The sequence below is a fragment of the Limulus polyphemus genome, unplaced genomic scaffold (assembly GCF_000517525.1).
Source record: "Limulus polyphemus unplaced genomic scaffold, Limulus_polyphemus-2.1.2 Scaffold390, whole genome shotgun sequence".
Taxonomy (NCBI): Eukaryota; Metazoa; Arthropoda; class Merostomata; order Xiphosura; family Limulidae; genus Limulus; species Limulus polyphemus.
Genome location: NW_013666000.1, coordinates 541,157 through 564,732, shown reverse-complemented (window position 1 = coordinate 564,732; position 23,576 = coordinate 541,157). Strand labels below are relative to the sequence as shown.

The 23,576-nt window shown below is 30.3% G+C and overlaps 1 protein-coding gene across 2 annotated transcripts in view; it reads right to left on the bottom strand.

Moving 5' to 3' along the window:
• Positions 1-662: 662 nt before the first annotated feature.
• Positions 663-23,576, bottom strand: part of LOC106457909 (GMP synthase [glutamine-hydrolyzing]) — a 26,776-nt gene continuing 3,862 nt past the window's right edge. The window contains exons 2-15 of one of the 2 annotated variants that reach the window (XM_022383989.1): positions 22,537-22,628; positions 20,009-20,123; positions 17,312-17,409; positions 16,330-16,433; positions 14,840-15,033; positions 13,731-13,896; positions 12,191-12,339; positions 11,324-11,384; positions 9,620-9,838; positions 7,434-7,549; positions 6,812-6,937; positions 5,508-5,626; positions 4,809-5,112; positions 663-3,943 (exon numbers count right to left, since the gene is read on the bottom strand). In XM_022383989.1, coding sequence (XP_022239697.1) covers positions 3,842-3,943; positions 4,809-5,112; positions 5,508-5,626; positions 6,812-6,937; positions 7,434-7,549; positions 9,620-9,838; positions 11,324-11,384; positions 12,191-12,339; positions 13,731-13,896; positions 14,840-15,033; positions 16,330-16,433; positions 17,312-17,409; positions 20,009-20,123; positions 22,537-22,628 — 1,965 coding nt within the window. In that variant the 3' untranslated portion in view covers positions 663-3,841. The remainder of the gene's footprint in view (positions 3,944-4,808; positions 5,113-5,507; positions 5,627-6,811; positions 6,938-7,433; positions 7,550-9,619; positions 9,839-11,323; positions 11,385-12,190; positions 12,340-13,730; positions 13,897-14,839; positions 15,034-16,329; positions 16,434-17,311; positions 17,410-20,008; positions 20,124-22,536; positions 22,629-23,576) is intronic. The other variant, XM_013917356.2, reaches the window with a different exon arrangement.

Below are 23,576 nucleotides of genomic sequence, written 5' to 3'. Positions count from 1 at the left end.
TGGAGTTCGTCTACATAGGTCTGTCACATTTCATTATGTATAAGCATCAATCAGAAACATTTACATACAAAAAACTAAGACTGATTTAGTTTTTAATATTGTAATCCTGACATATTTTACAAGTACTACTTTATGTAATCTTGATCACCTTTAAATCTGTTACAGAATATCACCTAACATTCTAAGTTCATAACTGGATTTTTTTATCAATTCGTACATTTGAAAAGTTCTCAATCAATCTAGTTGAATATTTTTTACAACATAGATGTTTTTTTAAACAGCAGTGAGATAGCCACAGGTATTTACACTCCATATCTATAATCTATAACTAAATTCTGCAAATTTGAGAAACATGTTTTTTAAAAATTTGCACTATGTAAAACTGCATTCTATCATTACTCTTTGTTTCATTTAAAAAATAAAATGAGGCTTTAATTTTATAATTTACTGAATTAGCTTTAAAAAAAAACTTACAAAAAACGTTTTCTACAAAACCACTGTAAAAATAATAATAGAGATTCACAATTCTGGTTTTATTTATTTATTTTATTTTGTTTTGAGAAACTTTGTAAAGCTCCAAAATTATTTTTATGTTTTAATAACAAGCAAGGTTTTTGCTTACTTTAAAATTAAAATAATATAATTGTTTTTAAAATCAAAAGATGGTTAAATGCAGCAAAAACAAATGAAAATAAACAATGCTCAAAGTTTGTTTACATACAGTAAAATTGAATACATAAGGCAGATTAACAGTACCAACATGCCATCATTTCAGTCAGGGGTCAGCTGAAAGTGTAGGCTCTTTTTGCAAGTTACATAGCAAAACATTAATTACATATCACGAAATAAATATATTACATGTCAAAGCTGTATTTTCAGTTTCATCCAAATCATTTACATCATCTTGTGCAAATCTAATAATTATATTAAATCTATAATGGATATTTATAACTTTATTCTTTAAAATGACCATATTTGTACAAAGTACTTAATGAAATGTTCAATGTAGTTAAAAGCAGTCAAAAATTACCTTTTTTTAAATTTTTTTTATTTATGTAAGTGAACATTGCATTACTACATCACCACTTGAAGCGAACAGCTAGTGTTTGTATGTTCTGTAAGGTATACTCTTATAATACTTTCATTAACAGTACTGATTAGTATGTTTAATACATTTAATTTTAGTATTTTTTATTTTTATTATTATACTTTTATTATATTGAATGTTTAGCATTGTTAGCTTTATAGATGTATTTAGAAGTAACCTAAATCTAAGCTGTATGAACTTCAGACATTATTGAGTTTTGCTCTAAGTGGGTAGCTTTTTATAATCAGAAGTTATTATTAATTACCAACAAATTTCCATAAATTATGAAGTTATAATTAAGAAGATATGAAAATCACTTTAGATGTAAAACCACTCTTAAGGGTGATGCTGAACAATTGGTTTCAAGTTTATTCAAATACACGTATAGCCTAATCATTTCCTAAATGCATTGAAAATAGGGTTGTAAATTATGATGATGATGAAATGTTTATTTTAATTATTGTTATAGTTTAATTTATCAAATCAATAATGAAAAACTTATGGTTTAGATTTTTTTGAACCCCTTAGTGGGCCCGTGTCTGTTTTCAGGTGAAAATCATTTCTTGTTGTCATGCAAAACCTACTAATACATTTATAAAACAGCTTTTAGTGCTAACGGAAAATTGCAATTTGTTAAAATAATGTATATAGCTTACCAATATTTTCATAACAACAGCTCTTGTACAAATTCCTAACACTACAGAATTGGGTCTTTGAAACTCTAGAGTTCAGCTATATTCAAGAAAGTTTATTTTTGGCTATATATAAACCCTGCATAACTCCAGAACTATAGGTTCATTAAATAAAGAAATATAAGGAGTTAAAAAACCAACAAAATTAAAGACATCTATAATACATTGATATTTTTATTTCCTGCAGACTTACTTTCCAAGAAATGGAACAAACAGTAACTCTAACTTAAAAGTAATGAAGTTTTTCTCATAATTAAATCATCAAATTTTGCTTTTAACAAAAAATACAATTATTCACCCCCCCTACTTGTTGGTGTAAAAACTTTCTGGAATATTATGCATTTTGAAATACTTAATGGAAGGTGAGACTTAATTTATATTACATCACATTGTAATTTGTTTTGAAGAAGTCTCAGTATTACTAGAATATATTCCCAATTCCCTGCATTAACTATACTAATTGTTATTTTTATCATAAAGGAAACCTCATTAAGTCCTTTTCATATACTGGAGTTACCTTATCATTTCTCTTTAGATTGCTATTCACATCTTCAAGGACTTTGTAATTGAAGACTAATGGTTTGCAAATGGTTCAATAAAAAAAAAACAATTTATCCTTTCAGAATAGTTACTTTTAATATTTAGTGATAGAATATCAAATTTATATCAAAGACTTTAATTTACATAAAATTCGATTTACATTTAGTCCATTAGTAGAAACTATATACTATTCAAGCATCTGAAATTTCTAATTAAAACATTCTTTTATATATGAAAACAAAACTCATTGAAAATACATCAGTATTTAAGAAGACACTCCACCTAAAAATTAACACTAAAACAATTTATCGAAGAATCTTTGAAGGAGAAGAAAAAAAAAAAGGTGTTCTGGATTCAAGGCCAGATAATTACTTCTTTTTTGTAACCGAGAACAAAGAAATGCATTGAATTACTTTTCCCCAACATTTATTTACTGTATGTTATTTCCGATCTCTTAGTGAAACCTCATACGAGTCAAATTAATATTGACACCACTATTTCTGCATTACAACTGAATAACTATGTAAAGTGTGCAAAAAATTATTGAACAATCATTATAGAGTAAATAATTACAAAACCATAAAACTAACACATTCAACTTTCTGAAGTTTATTTCAAACAAAACATTGCTTAATAATAAAAATATTTTTCAAAGTGGTTGCCTATTTATTACCATTGTTCCAAGTATCATTTACTAAGGAGTCTATGAATAAACTGTTATGCTTTAAAAAATGCATAAACAAATAACAGGACAATACAGTAGCAGAACACTGTAAAGTTTAATAACAACTTCTTGAAATTCAGTTGAGAAGCAATGAATAATTAAAGTATAACAGCTTAAACATTGTAAAATATATCTGTAGAAAGCTATTGGTGCAAAACACAACTGCACCATTAAAATTTGTAGACCATTTTTTTGTACTCGTTTTTTTTTTCAGTCAAACTTTGCTTTTTTCTTACTTACTTTATTAATTTGCTGAATATTACTTTAAATTTTAAAAACAAAGATGAAAAAACAAACCTGTCAAGCTAACAGATATTAAAAACTAATCTTAGTTTATATTCACCATTATTCTTAACACTGTCATTCTTTGTGCATGATTTATCATCACTAACAGACCTAAAAATAAATATAAATCAAGAACTAAATATCAGTTGCCTGACAGCACAAATCATAAGTTTGGTTTTGTGACAGATTTCTTCAATTGTATACTGAAGTCTGTATTTTTATGAAAAGTTACTTAACTAGCAACTTAAATTTCATTCTTGCTCTTGGTTGCTTTTTATTAAAATTTTTTTTAAACAATTGAAAAGTGTCATTAATATAACTTGAACTGCAATGAAGAAGAAATAAAATTTTTTCCATCATCAAAATATTAATTCAAAGAAAATTTAATATTCAAGATTGTGTCTAAACATAATCAAAACAACTGCATCCTTACAAATCCAGCAATCTTCCAGCTGATCCCACTAACATATGATTAACCGTACGAGACTTTAATACCAATTAATTTCAACTTGACTACTCCCATTCTGTGGTCCCAGGTGGTTTTGGTGTAAGGTCAAACAGGACACGTGAGATACCAGGAACTGTATGTATTTCAGCTACCATCTTGTTCAAAATCTGAACAGGGGAAAAAGAAATTACTGGATTTGAGATTTTCAAAGAATAGCAAATGTTACAGTGGAAAATATGAAAAGTTAAATGTAAAGTACCATATGTGATTAATAAAAGCTCAGCAGCAGTTTGTTGGAAGTTTCTTTTTTTAAATTAGAAGAGTCTTTAATTCTTAGCAGTATTTCATTCTCTGCACATCTAATGATCTTAAACATATTTTTAAACACTAAAATATTACAATTCTTGAACAAGTGTTTAATACTTTAATGCTAAAATTCACAAAAATTCCTGTGTTTTGATTTTCTCCCTTAGTCAGTCATGTGGAACTGATGCAAGTGCCCTCACACATTGGGCAACAAAATTTATCAGCTACACAACTTCTATGTTAAGGAGAATTCCTATCTTTCACTAGGATCCTTCAAAATCTGTTACAATTCAAAGACAGGATTGGACATAAGAGTGAAAGAGTTAAAAAATACTATTAAACTGCAATTTAACAGACACAGAAGTCAGGAAAATGTATATAATTTGCATAACTTCAAGAATTGTACATTCTGAGATTACTCCACAGTTTCTTTATTGGAAGTTCTTTTAGTTGATTTATTTTAGTTAATTTTCAATGGATCATTTCTACAAAAGTTGTTTTCAAAATAGTCATCTTCTCAGCACCTCATCAATGATGCCTTATTGGCATGTCTGGACAAGACAGCATTAAAGATTATTAAAATTCATACAAAACTTTTATTATTATTATATTTTAATGAAAATTATATATTTCTTATGGTATTACTGTCAAAATAATAAAGCACAATATAGCGACAACTCACTATAAAAACACCACTAGACTATGTGTGTAGGACAAAATTAATACCTCTAGAGGCAAATGTTTGTTAGGTATGGCCGGAATACCCGTCATGAAATCACTTGTAAGGAAAGTCCGGATAACAATGGATCGTTGACACGATGGCTGCCTGGAGACAACGTCACGGTCAAAATGAATGGGGATGAGAATTATGGGCATTTGTGAAATCTGATTATAGTATCCACTAGAATGCAATATGTTCTGTGCCAAGAAGTCAGCCTGTCGTAGTGTACTTAAAACCCCTGTGGTAAGGAAGGTGGGTGTGATATCCTGCACTGGGAACTGGACTGCATCTCCAAATATATAAACCACCCTAAAATTAATATACACGGCAGAACACAAAACATTAATATACAGCTCGGAGTACATTAAGCCAGATAAAAAAAGCCTTAGGTACATAACTCAGAAAAATGGAAGTGGTGATCAAATTTAGGTAAAAAACATACAAGTACAACTTCCTGTTAAAGTATTTGTTTAAAAACACTAAAATACAGGAGATGATTGTCAAAAACTAGGATGTGTCCAGAATAATGTTTGAAAGCAAATTTACTAAATAAAGTTTTCTTTTCTATTTGGAAAATAAATTAATCCTTTTTTTAATTCAGTGGTAAAACAAAGTAAAATTTTATATCCTCCCCCCTCTTCCCTCTTACAGGAGGTATTTTCTATTTAATGGTTAACTCACGCAAATATGTAAACTTATGTTACCTGTTGATATTGTGACAGATTCTTGGAATTAGTTTAGCTAAGACCATTAAATCCTCCCAGTCTCTAATGCTTTCATTACTAGAAAGACCAACAACATAGCTGTAAGTTCGTTTGTCACCCTGAAAATAAAGAGCCAATAAATGTGACTAAGTCAAACTTCAAATTAAATTACCATTCCAACTACATTTTCTATGACATACAGTAATAAAGTTCAAAATAGATCTGAGAAATGTCAGCAATATTTTTACTGATTGAATAAAAGCTCCAATAGTTATATACAACTGAACTCTTATTTCAGTTACATTGGGAGATGATACACACTCGTGAAAAACTTAAAAAAAAGAAAAGAATTGAATACCATATTTTGGAAGTTTAGCAAATGTAAACCATAGAGCATTTCTGTTAAATCAGCAGAGACAGGCAATAAAATCTAACTTCAGAAATCCATCTTGCAAAAATGAGCTTGTGATATTCTAAAAGCCATATGCTTCACAGTAGGCAGCTATGCAAGTATTCACTAATGCATAAATTCCTTTAAAATCACAAGAACAAATCCAAGTGAACAATATATACTGTTTTATTGGCCAAATATGATGGGCATGGTACATGAAGCTTTACATGTAAAAATCCTGCTTTTTTGGTTAGCAATTCACTAAGTAATCTGGTCAGTCGTTCTTGGATGAGGGCTGAAACACTGCTAACAGGGAGGATAGCCAACTGATGACCCAAGGCAGAGTGGTTTTAGAGGTCTTTTATAGCTTGCCTGTCATTTATAATTAAGCCTAATTATTAAGAACTGTAATTTTTATTGAAAAGTGTTAGCAAATATTCTGTTATTGCAAAATTTTATTATCTGCTAAATAAGATTAAAATGCAGTTATAAATGACTATGCTGGATGTAGATATTAACTTCTTCATACAATTAAAAAATGCATCATGTTATAATGGGAGTTTATTAACAATGACAAAGAAATAATAGTGATGTTTGACCTTTAATTCTTGATATTTTGGAGCAAAGCTAAACAATGGGTTATATGCACTTTGTCCCCCATGGGGAAGTACACTCTGGATTTTAGCTTCGTAAGTTTATAAATTTACTGCTGACCCACCAGGAAACCTAAATTTTTAAGCATTATGTTATAGCTTTAAATGTTTTAGTGTTGGAAAAAGAAACTATGTTACCCGAACTTGTATATCCAGAAAAACTGTTTCAAATTAACTCTTCACAAAATTACTTCCTCACTGTAAACTTTCAGAATATGTCTCATTTGAGATGAGTATTATTTAAAAAAAATTAGTCTCACCTGCACTCCAACACTTTGAATGGGCAAAAGTGTAGTTGTCAGTTTGTATTCTTGAGATAACTTAACTAAGAAAAGTTGTTCATCATCAGATGTTCCATTTTGTACACGGTTAATGAGTGCATGTTTCTGGAATTAGAGAAAGGACAGTTAGTGCTATATTTATATTAACTTGTGATTAACCAATAATTTAAAAAACATGAAAAAGTTAGTTACATAAACTAGTTTTTAATGATGGAATTAGTTCCAACAGAATTTATTAATTAGATACATTAAAAATACATTATTATTCTCAAGGTTTGATTCTACTGTTCATAGTATTATTCTACAAAGAAATACTTTATTAATTAATGTACTTTTGTTAGCAATAATCATAATAACCGTTGTATGATACTGTATCGATTTAAGTCCTGAACAATTCTGAAATTAGGGTTCAATTCAAGTTTTCCAGGTATTTACCCCCCTCCAAGTTTTTTAAAAACACTACTCTACGCAATTGTTAAACACACACGTACATATATGCACACACTGGCAGTATAATTTTAACCAACACTATAGTATTCTAGAAAAGTGATATCGATTAAGAAGAAAATTTAAAACCCACAAACCTGTTACATCCACTAACCTTTTCAAGAGCATTGCAATAATCTACAATAACCTTGGCTAAAACACTAGTTTCTGAAAAGTCTTTCTCCATGTAAGCATCTTCTGAACATATTACTCGAATAGCCAGTCCTGGCCCTATAAATTTATACAGAAAGAAGAATAGAAAGTTGGGTCATATTGGCACTTTGAGTACTTCAACTATTTTATGTAATAATAAACGTACAGGAAGCTTCCCCCGAAATAAGTTCATTTTGATATTATCCGATATATCATTAATGACACAAACATTATAACTATGACTTAAGTACTTATTTTTTCCTCCTCCTTCCACATGTGAAAAGATGTTAAGCCTGATAGAAAGTATTTCCATACCATCGTGGGGGTTCCAACTTCTTCAGGTCCTCTTTTGATAAGGTGTATTTTACATTATCCACAACATAGTTTGTAATCTAGTTTTATTAAGCTTATTATTATTGTGTATTATATGTTTGTCATTCTGAGCATTAATTTATTCATGTTAAAATATTTTAACCCTCTCCCCATAAGCATCTTTTTCTGTGCATGTCATGACGTTTTAGTGAGTTACATTCAAAATTTATTTAAACTACTTTATTTGCATGATATACCAATAAATATAGCATAAAGACATAGCTAATAATTGCAATTTTAATAGTATACAAGTTCTTAATTTTTATAGAGCAGTATTAAGAAAACAAAAATCCCGAATTTCCCTAAGTATGAGAATTGTGACATTTTCTCTTTAGGTATCCCCTCTTCTATAATGTATTTACCACCTCTGCAAAAATATGAAATGTAAAATAAATTACTCATTATAATATTGTCATTGCTCAGACAAAGCATAATTTTAACAGCCTTCAATCTTATTTGGTTACAGAGCCATCAAATAGAAAATTAGACACCTCTTGCTACACCCGCTTGTCACATCCTCTCTTTCAGAAATTGCCAATAGTTCTCTCTGACATTCAATACTGTATTATTTATAACTAATACAGAGCCAAGGTTTCACTCTATCAAAAGATGTATTATATTACATTGTTTTCTATACAGAGAATCAACAACTTCACTTTCAGTTCAAGATTTATTCCCACAAGAAAAACATTGACAAGCTTAGATGAATTTTTAATGGCTCTTGTCACATAGTTAGAAAGCCAGAAAAATTGTGATAGTTATGGGACATTGCCTGAATTTTGCATGCCATTATTATGTGTTTTTTGGTGCATTATTTAATTAAATAAAGACAATTATTTAGTGCAGTATTACATATAATATAAAAAAGTAGGGTTAAGTGTCATTGACAGACAACAGCAAAAACAAAATAGAAGTACCCAGGTTAAGTACTTAATTTCTTGTTTTTCATGTGTAATCTTTATTTATTATTATTATTATAAATGTAACTAAAATGTACAAAATAGGAAACTTTAGGTTATTTGAGGTTAGGTAAAATAAATAATACAATAAAAATTTTGCACAAGGTATGCACAAGAGTAGCTCGTGCATAATGTAATTGGATAGTGTAATGTGAGCTGCACATCCACCCAGTAATTTACAACTTATAATGGCATGCATATTAGTTAGACAAGATTCAAATGGAAAACAAACCAATAAGGGGCAGATGTATATTGTTAAGAGTTTAAAGCTATTTAGGATGAACAAATCTAGTTTCATGTAACAATTTGAAGTCATTCTAGAAAGAAAAAAAAGAAAGGTGTAATTTAGATTTATTTCAATTTGTTTTGGTGTTTACAAGGTTGGTTAAATTAACCATAATAGAGTTAGTGCAGAGAAAATAATAAATTAAATTTAGTTTTACTGAAAAAAAAAAAGTTTGAAATTTATTCAGGAGGTTTGAGAGATTATGCAAATAAACAGATTTTTTAAGACAAATAAAAGTATTTTTAATCTTAAAGTGGAAATCACTTTACACTCGGACTAGCAAAAAACAGACTACATATATATATTGAATAAACCAGCTTCTTCCAGTTTATCTTATTTTATGCATTAAAGTTACTTTTAGGCACTCACTTTTTTAATATAACAAATTTATGCTAAATCACATTAAATGAACCACTACTTTTGCAACTTCACTACAACAAACCAAAGAAATGTATCGGGAAATTTAGATCTGTAAAGATACTTTAAAAAACCTAATAACTTGACCTACAATAGAAACTTCTTTAAACTCACCAGGAAATGGATGTCTCTGAGTAAGTTCCACTGGTAGACTTAAGTCCTTTCCCAACACTCTTACTTCATCCTTATGAAAATCTTTTAATGGTTCTACAATTCTTCCTTCTTCTCGTAAAAGACGCACAAGTTCTGTGTCATTATGGTGTGTTTTGATTGTATCAGCTTGATTACTGGCTATCTTGGAGGCACTTTCTATTAGGTCAGGTCGTAAAGTTCCTTCAGGAAAAAAAAAAGGTTGACAGATAAAAGAAACTTTATGTCCATCATGGGTAATGAAACTCGTTTTTTTAGAGTTACAAGTCTTTGGACTTTCCAGGGGGCAATGAAATTTGATAATCTGTCACTCATTATCCAAGTCTCATGTGAGAATAAATTAATTTATATTATCAAAATTAGTAATTATCTAAAACACTAATCTGTTTTAAAATTGTTTTTGTGGTATTAATCAACTTAAGTGCTTGTAGTTGTTTGACCTGATCGGTCAGCTCTATTCAAAATGTTAGAAAATAATGCATTTAGTCTCTAGTTCAATGGACTTCTGAGAACTGCTTATTTAATTGTGAGAGCAAATGTGCTTGGTGTTTTGTATGATTACCTTCATGTTTAAGTAAGCCTAATACTGAATTATGCATTATAATTAGCACAGCCGATTGAAGAAAAAATATAAACTAATAAAATTTACTTTTCTTTTTTAGCTCTTTCAATAGAAGTGTGTTACAAAATTTGAGAAAAGTTACCAATTTCATCATTATTAGTTGTTTATTTGACATTTAGGTGATTATAGATATTAGAAGTTATACCTTTTAAAGCTTTATACTTAGTTTTGAAATTTCTGGAAAATGAAAAAAAAACTCTTACATTAAACTATTCACATATTAGATTGCTATGCATTGAAAACTAATAGTAAACATTTAATAATAATACATACCCATCTTCAATTTTCCATATGGAAAAATTTTAACAAATAAATCCAAGTGGCATTTCAGTGAACAGCAAAACTAGAAAGCTCTGTTCACGAACTCCTCATCTCAAGAAAAATATTTTTAGTTGAAGTGCAAGTGCACATGATGTATTTTAGGGTCAAAATTCAGCTTATTAATGTTATTAATTTAACAATTTTGTGGGTAAGAAACAAAATACACCCACAATAATAAATTGTAAAAAATAAATAGCCTATTTGCATTTCAATTTCTGACACTTTTTAGTAATCATAATGATACCAAATCTTTGAAACACTTGTATAAACTCATGATGATAACTTTGGGTGGTTAAGTTTAATCCAAACATCTATGATCACTGAGAAAATGGCTTTACCCATTGTTTACCTTAGTTCATCACATTTCAAGAGTTCAATTTACATATTAAGCAAAAACACAGAGCTTTGATTTTTTTATACCAAAAGACAGTTTTAACAATGTTTGTAAAAATGTGGGAATTCTAAATACTCAAAATAATTAGTACTTTAATATTTCACTAATTTTCAACAGTAAATAAATTACAGTGTTAGATTTAATTGAGAAAACCCAAACAAGTCTAAAGATTATCATTGGGTAAGGGGCAGGGATACTATACCACTTTAAACTTAAAAGCATAAAAAATTGGAAAGATTAGTGCCTAATTCTGCTGCAAGTTTATCTTGAAATATTACCAATTGACAATAAATTTACTGAAAATTATGAAAATCAAATCTACAAAATATACCTTGTCCTAGAAACACATCATCTGGCTTCAACTGTAGCTCTGAAACAATGTCATTGGCAACCTACAATTTTATTGAAAGAAAAATTAGTTTTTTAAAAGAACATTTAAAATACAAAAAAAATTATGTATCTTTAGAAACAAAAACTATATCACTATATCCTCCTCCCCAATCAAGTCTAGTATATTAGCCACTGCAAGCTTCTTCAATTTAACCCTTTCATTGTTCTGCCTATCATATGATATTTCCCTAGTTAACTGCTCTACATATCACAGGTTTTAGGTTTTCCCATCCCCGTTTGAAATCCCGGCCAATATTTGGTTGTACCATTGACCCACAGAGGTCATCCCCAATGCTTATACATAGTAGGTAATAGTGTATAATGTAAATATCAGGCATTTATACAGTAGTTTTAGCAATTCATATTAGTGTGCCAGGTGTAATATTTGTACAATATAGTCATGTTATTCACGACCAATGCTGTGCCATTGTGTGAGATAAGAGAAGAGTGCAATACCACATCTGGAATAAACAAACAAGTCCTGCTTGCCCTCCCATCTTATCTCATAATCAGTGAGGGCCGTCCAGGTCCCAGCCGACACACCACTCCCTCCTCATCCACTACACAGAGGCTATCATATAACTTTCAGTGTTTATTCTTTACTTTTGCATGCTATACTATTTCATAAAGTTGAAAAAAAATTTTTTACATGGAGTCTTCTATTCTATCCGAACAGTGAAAGGGTTAATTATAACATTTCTAACCCACTGATATCATCCAATGCTTATAATAACACAAAACTTAAATTTTTTTAAAACACAGCAATTCTTCTAGGTATACAAGTAGTTACTCTAAATTCAATGCTTACATTCACAAATGTGTCTCCAATTATTTTTCTCTTTTCTTCAGGATTTGTGGTCATGCATAACATTTTTGTAGTTCTTTTCCTCACAGGATCGTTTTTGTCAATGGGGACAGTAGTCATGCTATTATAAAACTGATGGGAGGCATCAACAACTGAAAAAAAAAAGGAACATATATTAGACACACATGCACACTTAAGACTTATAATTTCTCACATTTCTTTGACTGTTTTAATAAAAATAAATATTTTCCAATTCTGAACCATGTACATGCTTAAAGTAGTAGGTTCCGCTTTTACTGTATTCATGCACAGATCTTAGTGTATTTACAGTTTTGGATTTTTAGTTAAATATATTTACAATTTTTATTCTGTACTGATGCACAAGAGAAATATGTAATAAACTATTATGAACATAGATATCAAACAAAATCACAGAAAATTGAATGAAAAAAGAGATGAAAGAATCATAATAAGTTTTCAATATGAAAAACTCGTCAAAATAAAAACATTATACAATTTTGTATCATGTATGACTTCTTTTAGCATTAACGCAGTTCTTGCAGCATTGGTGCATAGATCCAATCAGTTCAAGGACAGAGTACTGTGGGATGTTCTACCATTCTACCAGTGCAGCCGTAGCCACCTGTCAAAGGTTGGCTGGTCACAGTTGTCTTCTGTTGATGGCACTGGTGAGTTGGTCCCACAGATGTTTGATTTGGCCATCGTCAGAGGGGAAGGCTGACAACAGCAAGACTGACACCATTTTCATAAAGTTGTGTCATTATAATCCTTGTGCTGTATAGTCTTGCACTGTCCTGCTGTAGCCACTGCAAATTATTACATAGATGGACACGACAGTTGTGATAGTCCTAAACCAGAACATGGCCTGTCCCTCATAGAGCCAGTTTTCTGGTTTCTTTGGAGTAAACTGCTGATTGTTGAAGCAGAATATCTCATTCTCCAGGTAACTTCTTTCAAAGACAGGCTGCCTTCAATCCTGGCAATAGTAGCCAGGCGTTACTGACCATAAACCATAGGTTTGACTAGTTATATAAATTATAGTGCTCCTTCACCACACACACACAATATATATTTATTAAGTACAACATTTTAGTGTGGAGGACTTCTAGTTCTTAGATTTATGGACTTGATTTTCTAACTTGTAAATCTCAAACATGAATAACAAGCCAAGAACTTGAACCCCCACAGAGTTGCCTCAATCATGTTCCACTTCCCACTTTCTGACAATATGCATTAAATGATGGAGGTTTTCTTAAAATCTATTATTAAAAAAAAAGTATTTTCTTCTAATCTATATGTTGCTTTTCTCAATTATTCTAACAAGAAAGTATTTCCAACTTTTAACTGTATCATGTTTCCAAATTATCCCCACCTTTCCTTAGGCTATATTTATTTCCCCATTACTGTATGGTTAGATGAGAAAACTTCCCAATGTTTTACTGAAATTTATTGTTTACAGTTATATTTGTATATTAACAGCTAATCACATTGATACTTTCAATTTTGGTGAGGAACTTTTTACCTCTTAATTTCAAACCTAGTTGCCGAAGTGAATGTTCCACTTGAAGGCTTTCATTTTTTCTCATAAAGCCATTATTAACATGAATAGCAATGACCCTTTCCTCTCCAAGTGCTCTGTGTACAAGTGCAGCACAAACAGTAGAGTCCACTCCTCCACTAACCAACATCTGTTGTTATAGTAGAATAATGAGAGATGAGATAATTAACATTTAAATCCAACTTTTACAACAACACAACATATATTCAAATACAAACCTTTTATTTTCTCTGCTAACCATTCTTAAACGAATGAGAAAAAAAAAAAGATTTTTTGTAAATCTTGATATCCAATTCTAAAGCCAATTAGTGATCTACAATAGTTTCTTTATTTAGAATTTCATGCAAAGCTACACGAGGGCTATCTGCGCTAGCCGTCCCTAATTTAGCAGTGTAAGACTAGAGGGAAGGCAGCTAGTCATCACCACCCACCGCCAGCTCTTGGACTACTCTTTTACTAAGGAATAGTGGGATTGACCGTCACATTATAACGCCCCCACGGCTGAAAGGGCGAGCATGTTTAATGTGATGGGGATTCGAACCCACGACCCTCAGATTGCAAGTTGAGTGCCCTAACCACCTGACCATGCCGGGCCTGATCTAAAATAGTACATTTAGTATCAATAGTACATGCTATTATCATATTAGCGTGCATTTCTGAAGAAAAATTAAAAACTTAAATTTAAGATACTATATTAATACTTTAAATGCTTATTAATTCCAACAACACTTATCAATATTACTGACTTACCTTTTCAGTATTTTAAAACTCTGAGAAAACTGCAATTTTCATTAGACTCTCTTTGAATACTTCCTAAACATTATGTATCTCAAATAAGCAGTATAAAGACAAAACATGTTGATAAAATTTAATAGTAACAGAAAACAAAGTACATCAGGTTAACATGAATTAAAGATTTCTTCCTAGAACAAAGACTTTAATAACCTTGATTTCTTACACCAAACAGTCAACTTACTAATATTTACCCACTTGAAATCAAAGTTTATTTCTTAATGTAGTCAAGTTTCAACAATTTCAATATTACCAGTAATACTTTTGTTTTTATAACTTACCAGCACTTTTTTATCACCAACAGTTTTTTTGATGAATTCAATACATTCAATTTCTCGACTATGCATGGTGAAAGAACCTTTAAGTCCAGCAATATCATAAAGGAAGTTTTTCATGATCTCTTTGCCCTTTTCTGTTAGATCAACCTCTGGATGAAATTGGAGTCCATAAATTTTTAATTTTTCATTGGCAATAGCTAGAAACACGAAAGAAACAAAACATTAAAACACTATGTACAAACTGACAGGATACAAAACTGTTAACTGTTGATAAGATTTTGCAAAACAACAACAACTTAAGAGCTACAAGTAATCAACATTTTCTTTATGAAGTTGTTTCAAATGCAAATCTCATCTGCTGTTCATTCATTGAATGATATATAATAAAATTTGTTAATATGTTAAAACAGAAATAAAATATTTTTATGTGATATTTGTAATCAATTTAGAGCTTTGAAATTTCAAAAATATTTCAGTGTGATATGTTTTTAAGAAACAAAACTGATTACTTGTGTTTTAGATTTTAATTACCATATTTTACATCTTTCTACATTCTTTTATGCTATCCTATAAAGTTATTACTTGATAAAATGTAGATTTCAATTCTGATTTGAAGTGGAAAAACTGCATGCAGCTTTACTGTGTTTATGATCACTAGTGCAAAGTAAAATAACTTACCAAACTAAAATTATAAGTATGCTGATTTTTTTAAAGTTGTTAATCAAACATTTCTATTTAGTTTTTTGTACAAAGTTTTAAATCCATTTTATATTCATTTATTTCTTATATCATCTCTTTTGGATGATTTTTGTAGCTCATTCAAGCAGTTACTTAGGTCTATAAGGCCTAACACAGCAGACTTGTTGGCCAAACAAACTTAATATTATTAAGTGTAAAATCATTTAACTAAGCTGACCTCATCTTGTTCCACAAAATATACTTAAAATGAAGCATAAAATGATAAAGCAGCTTTTTGCAAAGTTTTGGGAGAAAATCAGGTCTAATTGTGGTGAAAGTTCTCACAAACATTTTTCCTTCTGTCAATGCACTATCAAGTTAAGCTTTTATCACTTTGTTCTGTACTTTATGCAAATATAAAGTTGAAGAAAAAAAAAAAATTCCAATATGCGTTTAAATTATTAGCTTACAACTTCTCAAAGCTGAGAAATAGGCAATTACATCACACAATAACAACCAAGGTTATAAAAAAGAGATTGGCTAAAAACAACAAAACTATACTTCTAATCAAATTACAAGATTCAAAATATTATGAATTTCCTCCTAGAGGTTATGAGTATTTTATTATGCTCAGAAAAATTCAGGAAATTCACAAACACTAATTATTTTGTTGACAGCAAGCTAAAATCACCAAAATATATATTTTTAATTGAATAATTATAGTTCTTTTTTTAGTTCAATGGTCTAATTTTGCCCTGAGGTGAGATACACATATCAGGGCTCTGTAGTTAAAAAAGAAATATATATAAAAATACCTGAAATGGAACGCCCACGAGTAGCTATGACCTTAAGGTTGACAGCAACCTTATCCACTCCATCTCCATGTGTTAAAAGCACCAACTCTTCTTTATCAAGACCCCTGGAATTAAAAGTAAGAAGTTATCACTGAGGAGGAGCACAAAATAATAAAATTCAAATTATATACACGTTGAAGATTTTTCTTTTTAACCAAAGGTGAAAATAAAGATAATCTGTGACATAGAGGCCTAATGCATTCCTGGAATGGTCATACCCCCTACTGTGGGCTGCAGTTTTGCCTACTCAAGGTTCATAAGCATTACCAAGAAAAAGAAACACAGTTATGCCTCTTATAATGAAGGGTATATAATATCTATAGTGGAGTTCTGTGTCCTTTTTAATTCACCATACAGTAACCTAAATTAATTTAGGTAAGTGAATAATGTTCTGATATTTCACAGAGGCCAATCAAAGTTATTCTATGGTGAATTAAAAAGGACCCAAAAACCATAGAGACAGAATTCAGATTAATTACAATCACTTAAATAGAACTGAAGATTATTAATTTCATGATAAAAATTCTTTTAAAAGAAAGTTTTCTTGGCAAAAATGACAATCATGAAATTATCAAAACTTGCTACATATAATTCCCAAACCAAAAATTAATTTTCTATTAAAATTAACAAAACCTAGTAAAAAAAAGACATATAGCAAGAAAAAAAAAATCACATTAATAAATAAATATCCTAAAACTAAAGACAGGATGTTACTGTGAAAATTAGTAAAAGGTAACATAAGTAGCATACAGTTCAGAAGGAAGGAAATGTACAATATATATATATATTTTTGTCAATAAGTTTGCTATAATATTTATTAAAACAGTTAAGAATCAAATTTTAAAAAATTAGTCAAGCTGACAGTTAATATTTCTACTATTTGATTTTAGAATTGTCACTCTGGAAAAGTTGAAACACAATGTTTTCTAAAGCTAAAACTTACTTGAATAAAGCTGATTTTGTGTCTATCTGAACCTTAAATTGACCATCGTCTCGGATATCCTTTTTCAGAACACTGCCACCAAATTCTGTGTTCAACATCTTAAACAAAAAAGATAGAAATGAAATATTTGTAGCTTATTGTACAGTACACACACAAATTCTAACTTTAAGTATACTGAATGATTAATTATATTTATGGTTCTGGGGTTTGATTCTCCAGACTGCAGATAGCCTATTGTATGGATTTGTGATAAAACAACTACCAAGTAATGAACAGTAAAATAAAAAGGCAAAAAAATATGAAATAAAATTAATAATAGCATTTTTAGTCTGCACTGACTTCAATATTAAACAGAAAAAGCCAAGTTAATTATCTTAAAATATTAGAAGTTGAAGCTGTTAACATCTGTTTTCTTTTAATTTTAAACCACATAATTTGAGTATCGTGTTTCACACCAGCACTTGAACTAGTATAATTCTAGATGTTATATTAGGCTTAGCTTATAAGTTTATAATTTTTACATTTCAGTTACTTTTGTACAAAATATATAACAGATATAAAACATACATAAAAACAAGAATTTATAGTACTTGCTAGCGTATAGCCCATCAAAAATGATGGGGCAAATACTACAACCCCCATCCTACAGTATATCCTAACCTCACATTTCATAGCTAACTGAAATGAATAAATTTTGCAAAATCAAGCTTGACCAACAAAGAGGCAGAAAAGTGTAGTCGAGGCAGTCAAATGTTGGTAAATTCCTTTGTGAACCAATCAAAATTAAGATCATTATTAGAATAATTATTGATAAAAATCAGGTTAACAAGTACTAATATATAGAAAAGCCAGCGCATTTTGGTAATACTATGTTCTAACAATGGCTTTTATGTCATCTTGCATAGCAACAAAAGTATAACCTAATATTATTGTTAGTCTATGTACTGAAAATATAAAATGAAATGTACAGACAACAAAACTGAAAAAATATTTGTTGATGATTTTTTAATTTGGAGTCTCCATTGATTGACAAGTTTTTTTTAATTAAAAAATGTTGGTGACATAACAGAAAATAGCTTAATTCAGAAACGATTTAAGTTCAAAATTAAATCAATATGAAGGTAAATTTTATGCACTTGGCTCTATGATAGACGATCCCACACTACGTGTTTACTTTAGGCCAACACTAACTACACTTATAAGGTTTCATGCCCACCCTCCATGGTCTCCTTGTACCTCCCCGTCACTAAAATTGTAATGGGCAGACAGTAATTAAACTATTCTCTCTGAATAAATGCATTATGGCTTTTATGACTCCTTATATTTTGAGAAATCAAGCATGGTGTGACATGACACACACTGGCTTTTATACGAGTTAGACTGCATACATAATGCAGTTTGCACTTGAGCACAAGTTCTTCTGGAAGCCTCGTTGAGTCTCACAAACTTGGGTATCCAAAGAATAATCCATTTATCTTTCAAAATTCACATAAAAAATATATTAGTTACAAGAATAAAATGCTACAAAACTACCATAATTTATTCTTCAAGCATTCAAAGTAACAAAATGTGATTACACCAACCAAAACACTTATGTTAACTAGCACTTTACTGAAGGACTCCAAATATTTATGTAGAAGAGAATGTGTTCTTTCTATTGCTGGTAAACAGTCAGAGAGAGAGAGAGAGAGAGAGGAAATGGGCTTCTTTGGTGGGTTTGACAAATCTATTGGTGTATCAGTAAATCAACAAGTAAGGAGGTTCAAATTTTAGGTTCTTGATTTCAATTATAAATTGCATTTCTAATCGCTGGTAAACTACAGAAGCCTATTATTAAAGTTAGAAAATTATGAAGTCATGTGGAACAGAAAAATTAAGATTGAGAATTTTAAATATTTCTTTTTGTAATTAATATATATAATACAGAATTTGAATTACAAGCTACATTTTCATGTCAAGTTTGATATATATAGATAATAAAGTGGTTTAAAATTTGAATGAAACATTATAAAGGGTTGTGATAAGTGTCAAAGAGCCAGGTCCAGTGTGAAGGACAAAAAGGGTTCATTTGGTCCTTTAAAATATGTTCTTGTACATTCACCTCTGAGGAAAAAAAAATTAAATCCATCCTCTTATTTTTCATGAAATGTTCTACTCTCTTTTTAAACACTCAAAGTACCAGCCTCTACTACTGCTGATGATAATTCAATCCAAAAACTACTCATTCAGAAGCCTATTGACTGCATGGATAAACTTAAATAGCATCATATTTCCTTTTTTTTTCTTAACACAAAATAAGTTAAGAGGTTATAATTCTTTCATTAAATGATAACCATTCCATCCTCAGAATAATCATAGTAGCCTTCCTATGAACCTTTTCCAACAAACCAATATCCTTTTTTTAGATAAGAAAACTGAAACTGCACCCAATTATCAAGCTTAATATTCATTAGTTCTAACCACATGAGATAGTCATGCTTCATTCAACAATACAATTTAATCTTTGTTCATACTGTTTAACATAAGAATACTATCCATATCAAATGCACATTATATTGTAGTGAAGAACTACATACTTTACTATATCTAAAGTTTATAATATAAGCAAGAAATACCATTTCATCTGGAACAGTAGTCCTCCCAAAGTCTGATGGCACTTTCTGTACAGAATGACAGCAATAACTAAAATTGTCTAACCTGCATGCCATAGCAAATCCCCAAAACTGGTAGTCCACAATGAAATATCTCAGGATCATACTTTGGTGCTTCTTCAGCATACACAGAACCAGGACCACCAGAGATAATAATAGCCCTAGAAAAAATTATTATTATTATATTTTCAAAACAAACAATTTATTTTGAAATTTTAAACTAATAACAAGAAACATTTAGAAGGCATGAGATTTTATTTGACTAGTTTATCTCACCTTGTTAATTTCAAAACTTAATTCTCTACAAAAATCCAGCTAATTACATTGTTTATACATCACAATATATTCTTGATTCAAAGAAGAAAAAAATTTACAACAAATTCATTGTTAATACCCATCTGCTTAAAAAAACCCAAAACTCTCTTCACTGTACCAGAAGGGACAAAAACTGTATAGTTGTATATTTAACTGTAATTATTTATCATGTACAGTAAAGTATTGAAGTTTACAGTTAAAACTAGCAATATATATATATTTTGAACAGATTCAAATTTAAAAAGATAGAATTCATCTGAGAACTTGAGAAGTAACATACTGAAAGGTATTGTATGAATGATAGAAAAACTCTATATCTACTAGCTGAATTATTACATTTGGACATAGCTTAACCTTTGCCTTTCAGACCCTGAAAAGACAGACAGAAGAAGACAATAATGATATTTGCTCTGCTTAATTTACATCTAGAGCTAGACGATTTAATTGATGAATCCAAACGTTAGTGTTTCTGATTATTACAACAACCGTGTAACCAAAATTTCAATTATACTAATTATCATGAAAACAAACTAATCAAAATTAGGGTTTCTTATTATTAGTATTCTTGATTATGCCAACTATCCAAGTAATCAAAATACTGCCACCAAATGTGCTTGTCCTTTGTTATGGCAAAGCTACTGAGGCTATCCGGCAACTATCACTAATTTTGAAATACAGGTAAGGCAATTTTCTGGCAGCACCCACCTCCAACTTTTTTTCTGTGTGTGTCTGCTTGTGGACATGTATGTCACATGGGTTGAGGAATGCTGTATTGGTTAATCCTTCCACTTAGGTAAAGGTTGCATATTACAAAGGGTAGAAATGTATCAGATACTTATACAAATTGGTACAACTTAGTGATTTTCCTCCCTTAGCTTATTTGGAATAATCAGTGATGTATGCAGCAATTGATACTGTATATAACTTCTCTAAATATAGGCAATAAATCAGAATTTGTCTTTTTTTTTTTTAATTTCATAGAAGGAACAAAAGACTCATCTCAATACCAGATTCTGGAAAGTTTATGCAGAGAATAAATAAAACTTTGGCAGAAAAGGAAAAAAACAAATACAAGTAAAGAGATGATCAAAATCTTCATTAACAAGTACCGAGTCCATATACCACAATGGCTGGCCTCAAGACTTTTAAACATATCTGCTCTGATGGATATCGGTGAACCTGAATACCACAGAATAAATAACCAAAAAAATAAAGTTGCCTGAATAATTTTAGCAACCCAAAAACTGAAAGAACAACACAATATCCAAGTTCATGATCTCAAGTCTATTCTGATCAAAGAAGCTTGGTTATGAATTTATTTTGCCTTTATTGCACTAGATATCCGTTCTTTCCAGTATCTCAGCATCATCAGCTAATTCAGTGCATTCCTCCCAAAATCTTGTACTTTAACCTAAAAGATTGATTTCTTAATCCTGTGTTAGTCTTATGTAAAAAATTTCCATAGTCACTCTTCCAGAATCCGAGTGGACCCCACAATAAAAAAGTAATTAAAAATGTTTAAATAATAAAAAACTATTATTCTGGAAACAAAAAAAAACAAGCATTCAAAATATTTTCCTTTATTAATCAATAAATGAACATTACAACTTGTTTCTTTTTGAAGTGTAACAATTTATATATATTGAAGCTACTGAGAACAACAAACAGGTAAGTGCTTCCATCTATAGGTGCCAGTGTTTACAAAATATTTGAGGTCCATGAAAACCCCGGACAACAAACACAGAGTTAAAATATACTACTTGAATTTTTCTAACTTGGAAATAAAAGTCAAAATATGATATGTTGTGAATACTAGTCTTCAAATACAGAAAGATTTCTAACCTCATCTGCAGCAATAGGAATATGATCCGAAAAAACAACTTCTTTGGTAATATTTTTCACATGTCCATTTGGGGAGGGTAAAGAGAGAAGGACTCAGTTCTCTCATGAAGTGTATAAAATTGAGTGCTACCTCACACAGAATAATTCCATGTGACCTTGAAAGCTTTTCACTAGCAAGAAAAATTAATTGTATGAAATAAATAAATGAAGATAGTATAGCTTTTCTACTGGATAATGAGGTATGGAAATGGTTCTTCATGCTCCCACACACACTGAAGGACTACAAAATGCTCCAAATAAACAGTCTGGTGTAATTACAAAAAAATTCAAACTTGGCAATTTCTTTTAAAGTTAAGTTAAATAAAATTTGTATAGGAAGGTAAAATGCAAATACAAATAATATTGTCTTAAACTTACTTGTACCCTTCTTTTAATAGTGTCTGTGCACTTGTTTCTAGAGGGACCATTATCGATTCTACACACAGCTCTCGCACACGTCGATCTATCACCTAAGGTATAGAATAAGACTACATCAATGAAGTAAACTGTCAAAATCATAAACATATTACAATATCTAGCCAAAGGAAGAAAGCTACAAATGTTATGCAGCAGTAATCTGTTCCAGAAAGTTAATAAATTAGGTCATCAAGATATTAATGTTGCATTTTGGAACAATTTCATTTACAACACCCCAAAAAACGTACATCATGTATAATAGTTAAACAAACCACCTAAACGTCACGTTAGTGTAGCCTAAATAATGTGTAAAGTTTAGTATACTTTAATCCCTTATAGCGATGGCACACGACGAGACACACGTTCAACATGTAATGTTTGAATACAAGAAAATAAACAATGCCTCTGTATCCACAAAGAATATTAAAGAAGTTTATAGAAATGTTTTGAATGTTCACAAGTGTCAATGATGGTTCAGCAAATTTCGTTCAGGTGACCTTAGCCTTAAAAACTGTGATGGCCAACATGTTGGAATTGATATTGATGCTCTGAAGCCACTTGTTGAGTCTACCCCAAGGCAACACACTCATGAAACAATACGTAAACATCTAAGAAATATGGGAAACTCCATAAAGAAGATGTTTGGGTGTCTCACAAACTATCTGATGATCATTGTTTCTAACGTGTGAATGTTGCTTTGTCTCTTCTAGCGCGTAATGCATGTGAACCATTTTTGGAAAGAATTGTCACCGGAATGAAAAATGGATTCTGTAAGTGAATATTAAATGCCAAAAATCACTTCCAACCTCAAAACCTGGATTCCATCTAAAGAAAGTGATGCTTTGCATTTGGTGGGACGTCAAAGGAGTAATTCATTTCAACTAATCAATCCACAGAGAACTGTCAATGTAGTGATCTATAGTCAGCAACTGGAAAATTCAAATCAAGCCCTTCACTCATCAATCAGAAGGGTGTTCTTTTTCTCCACGACAATGCACATC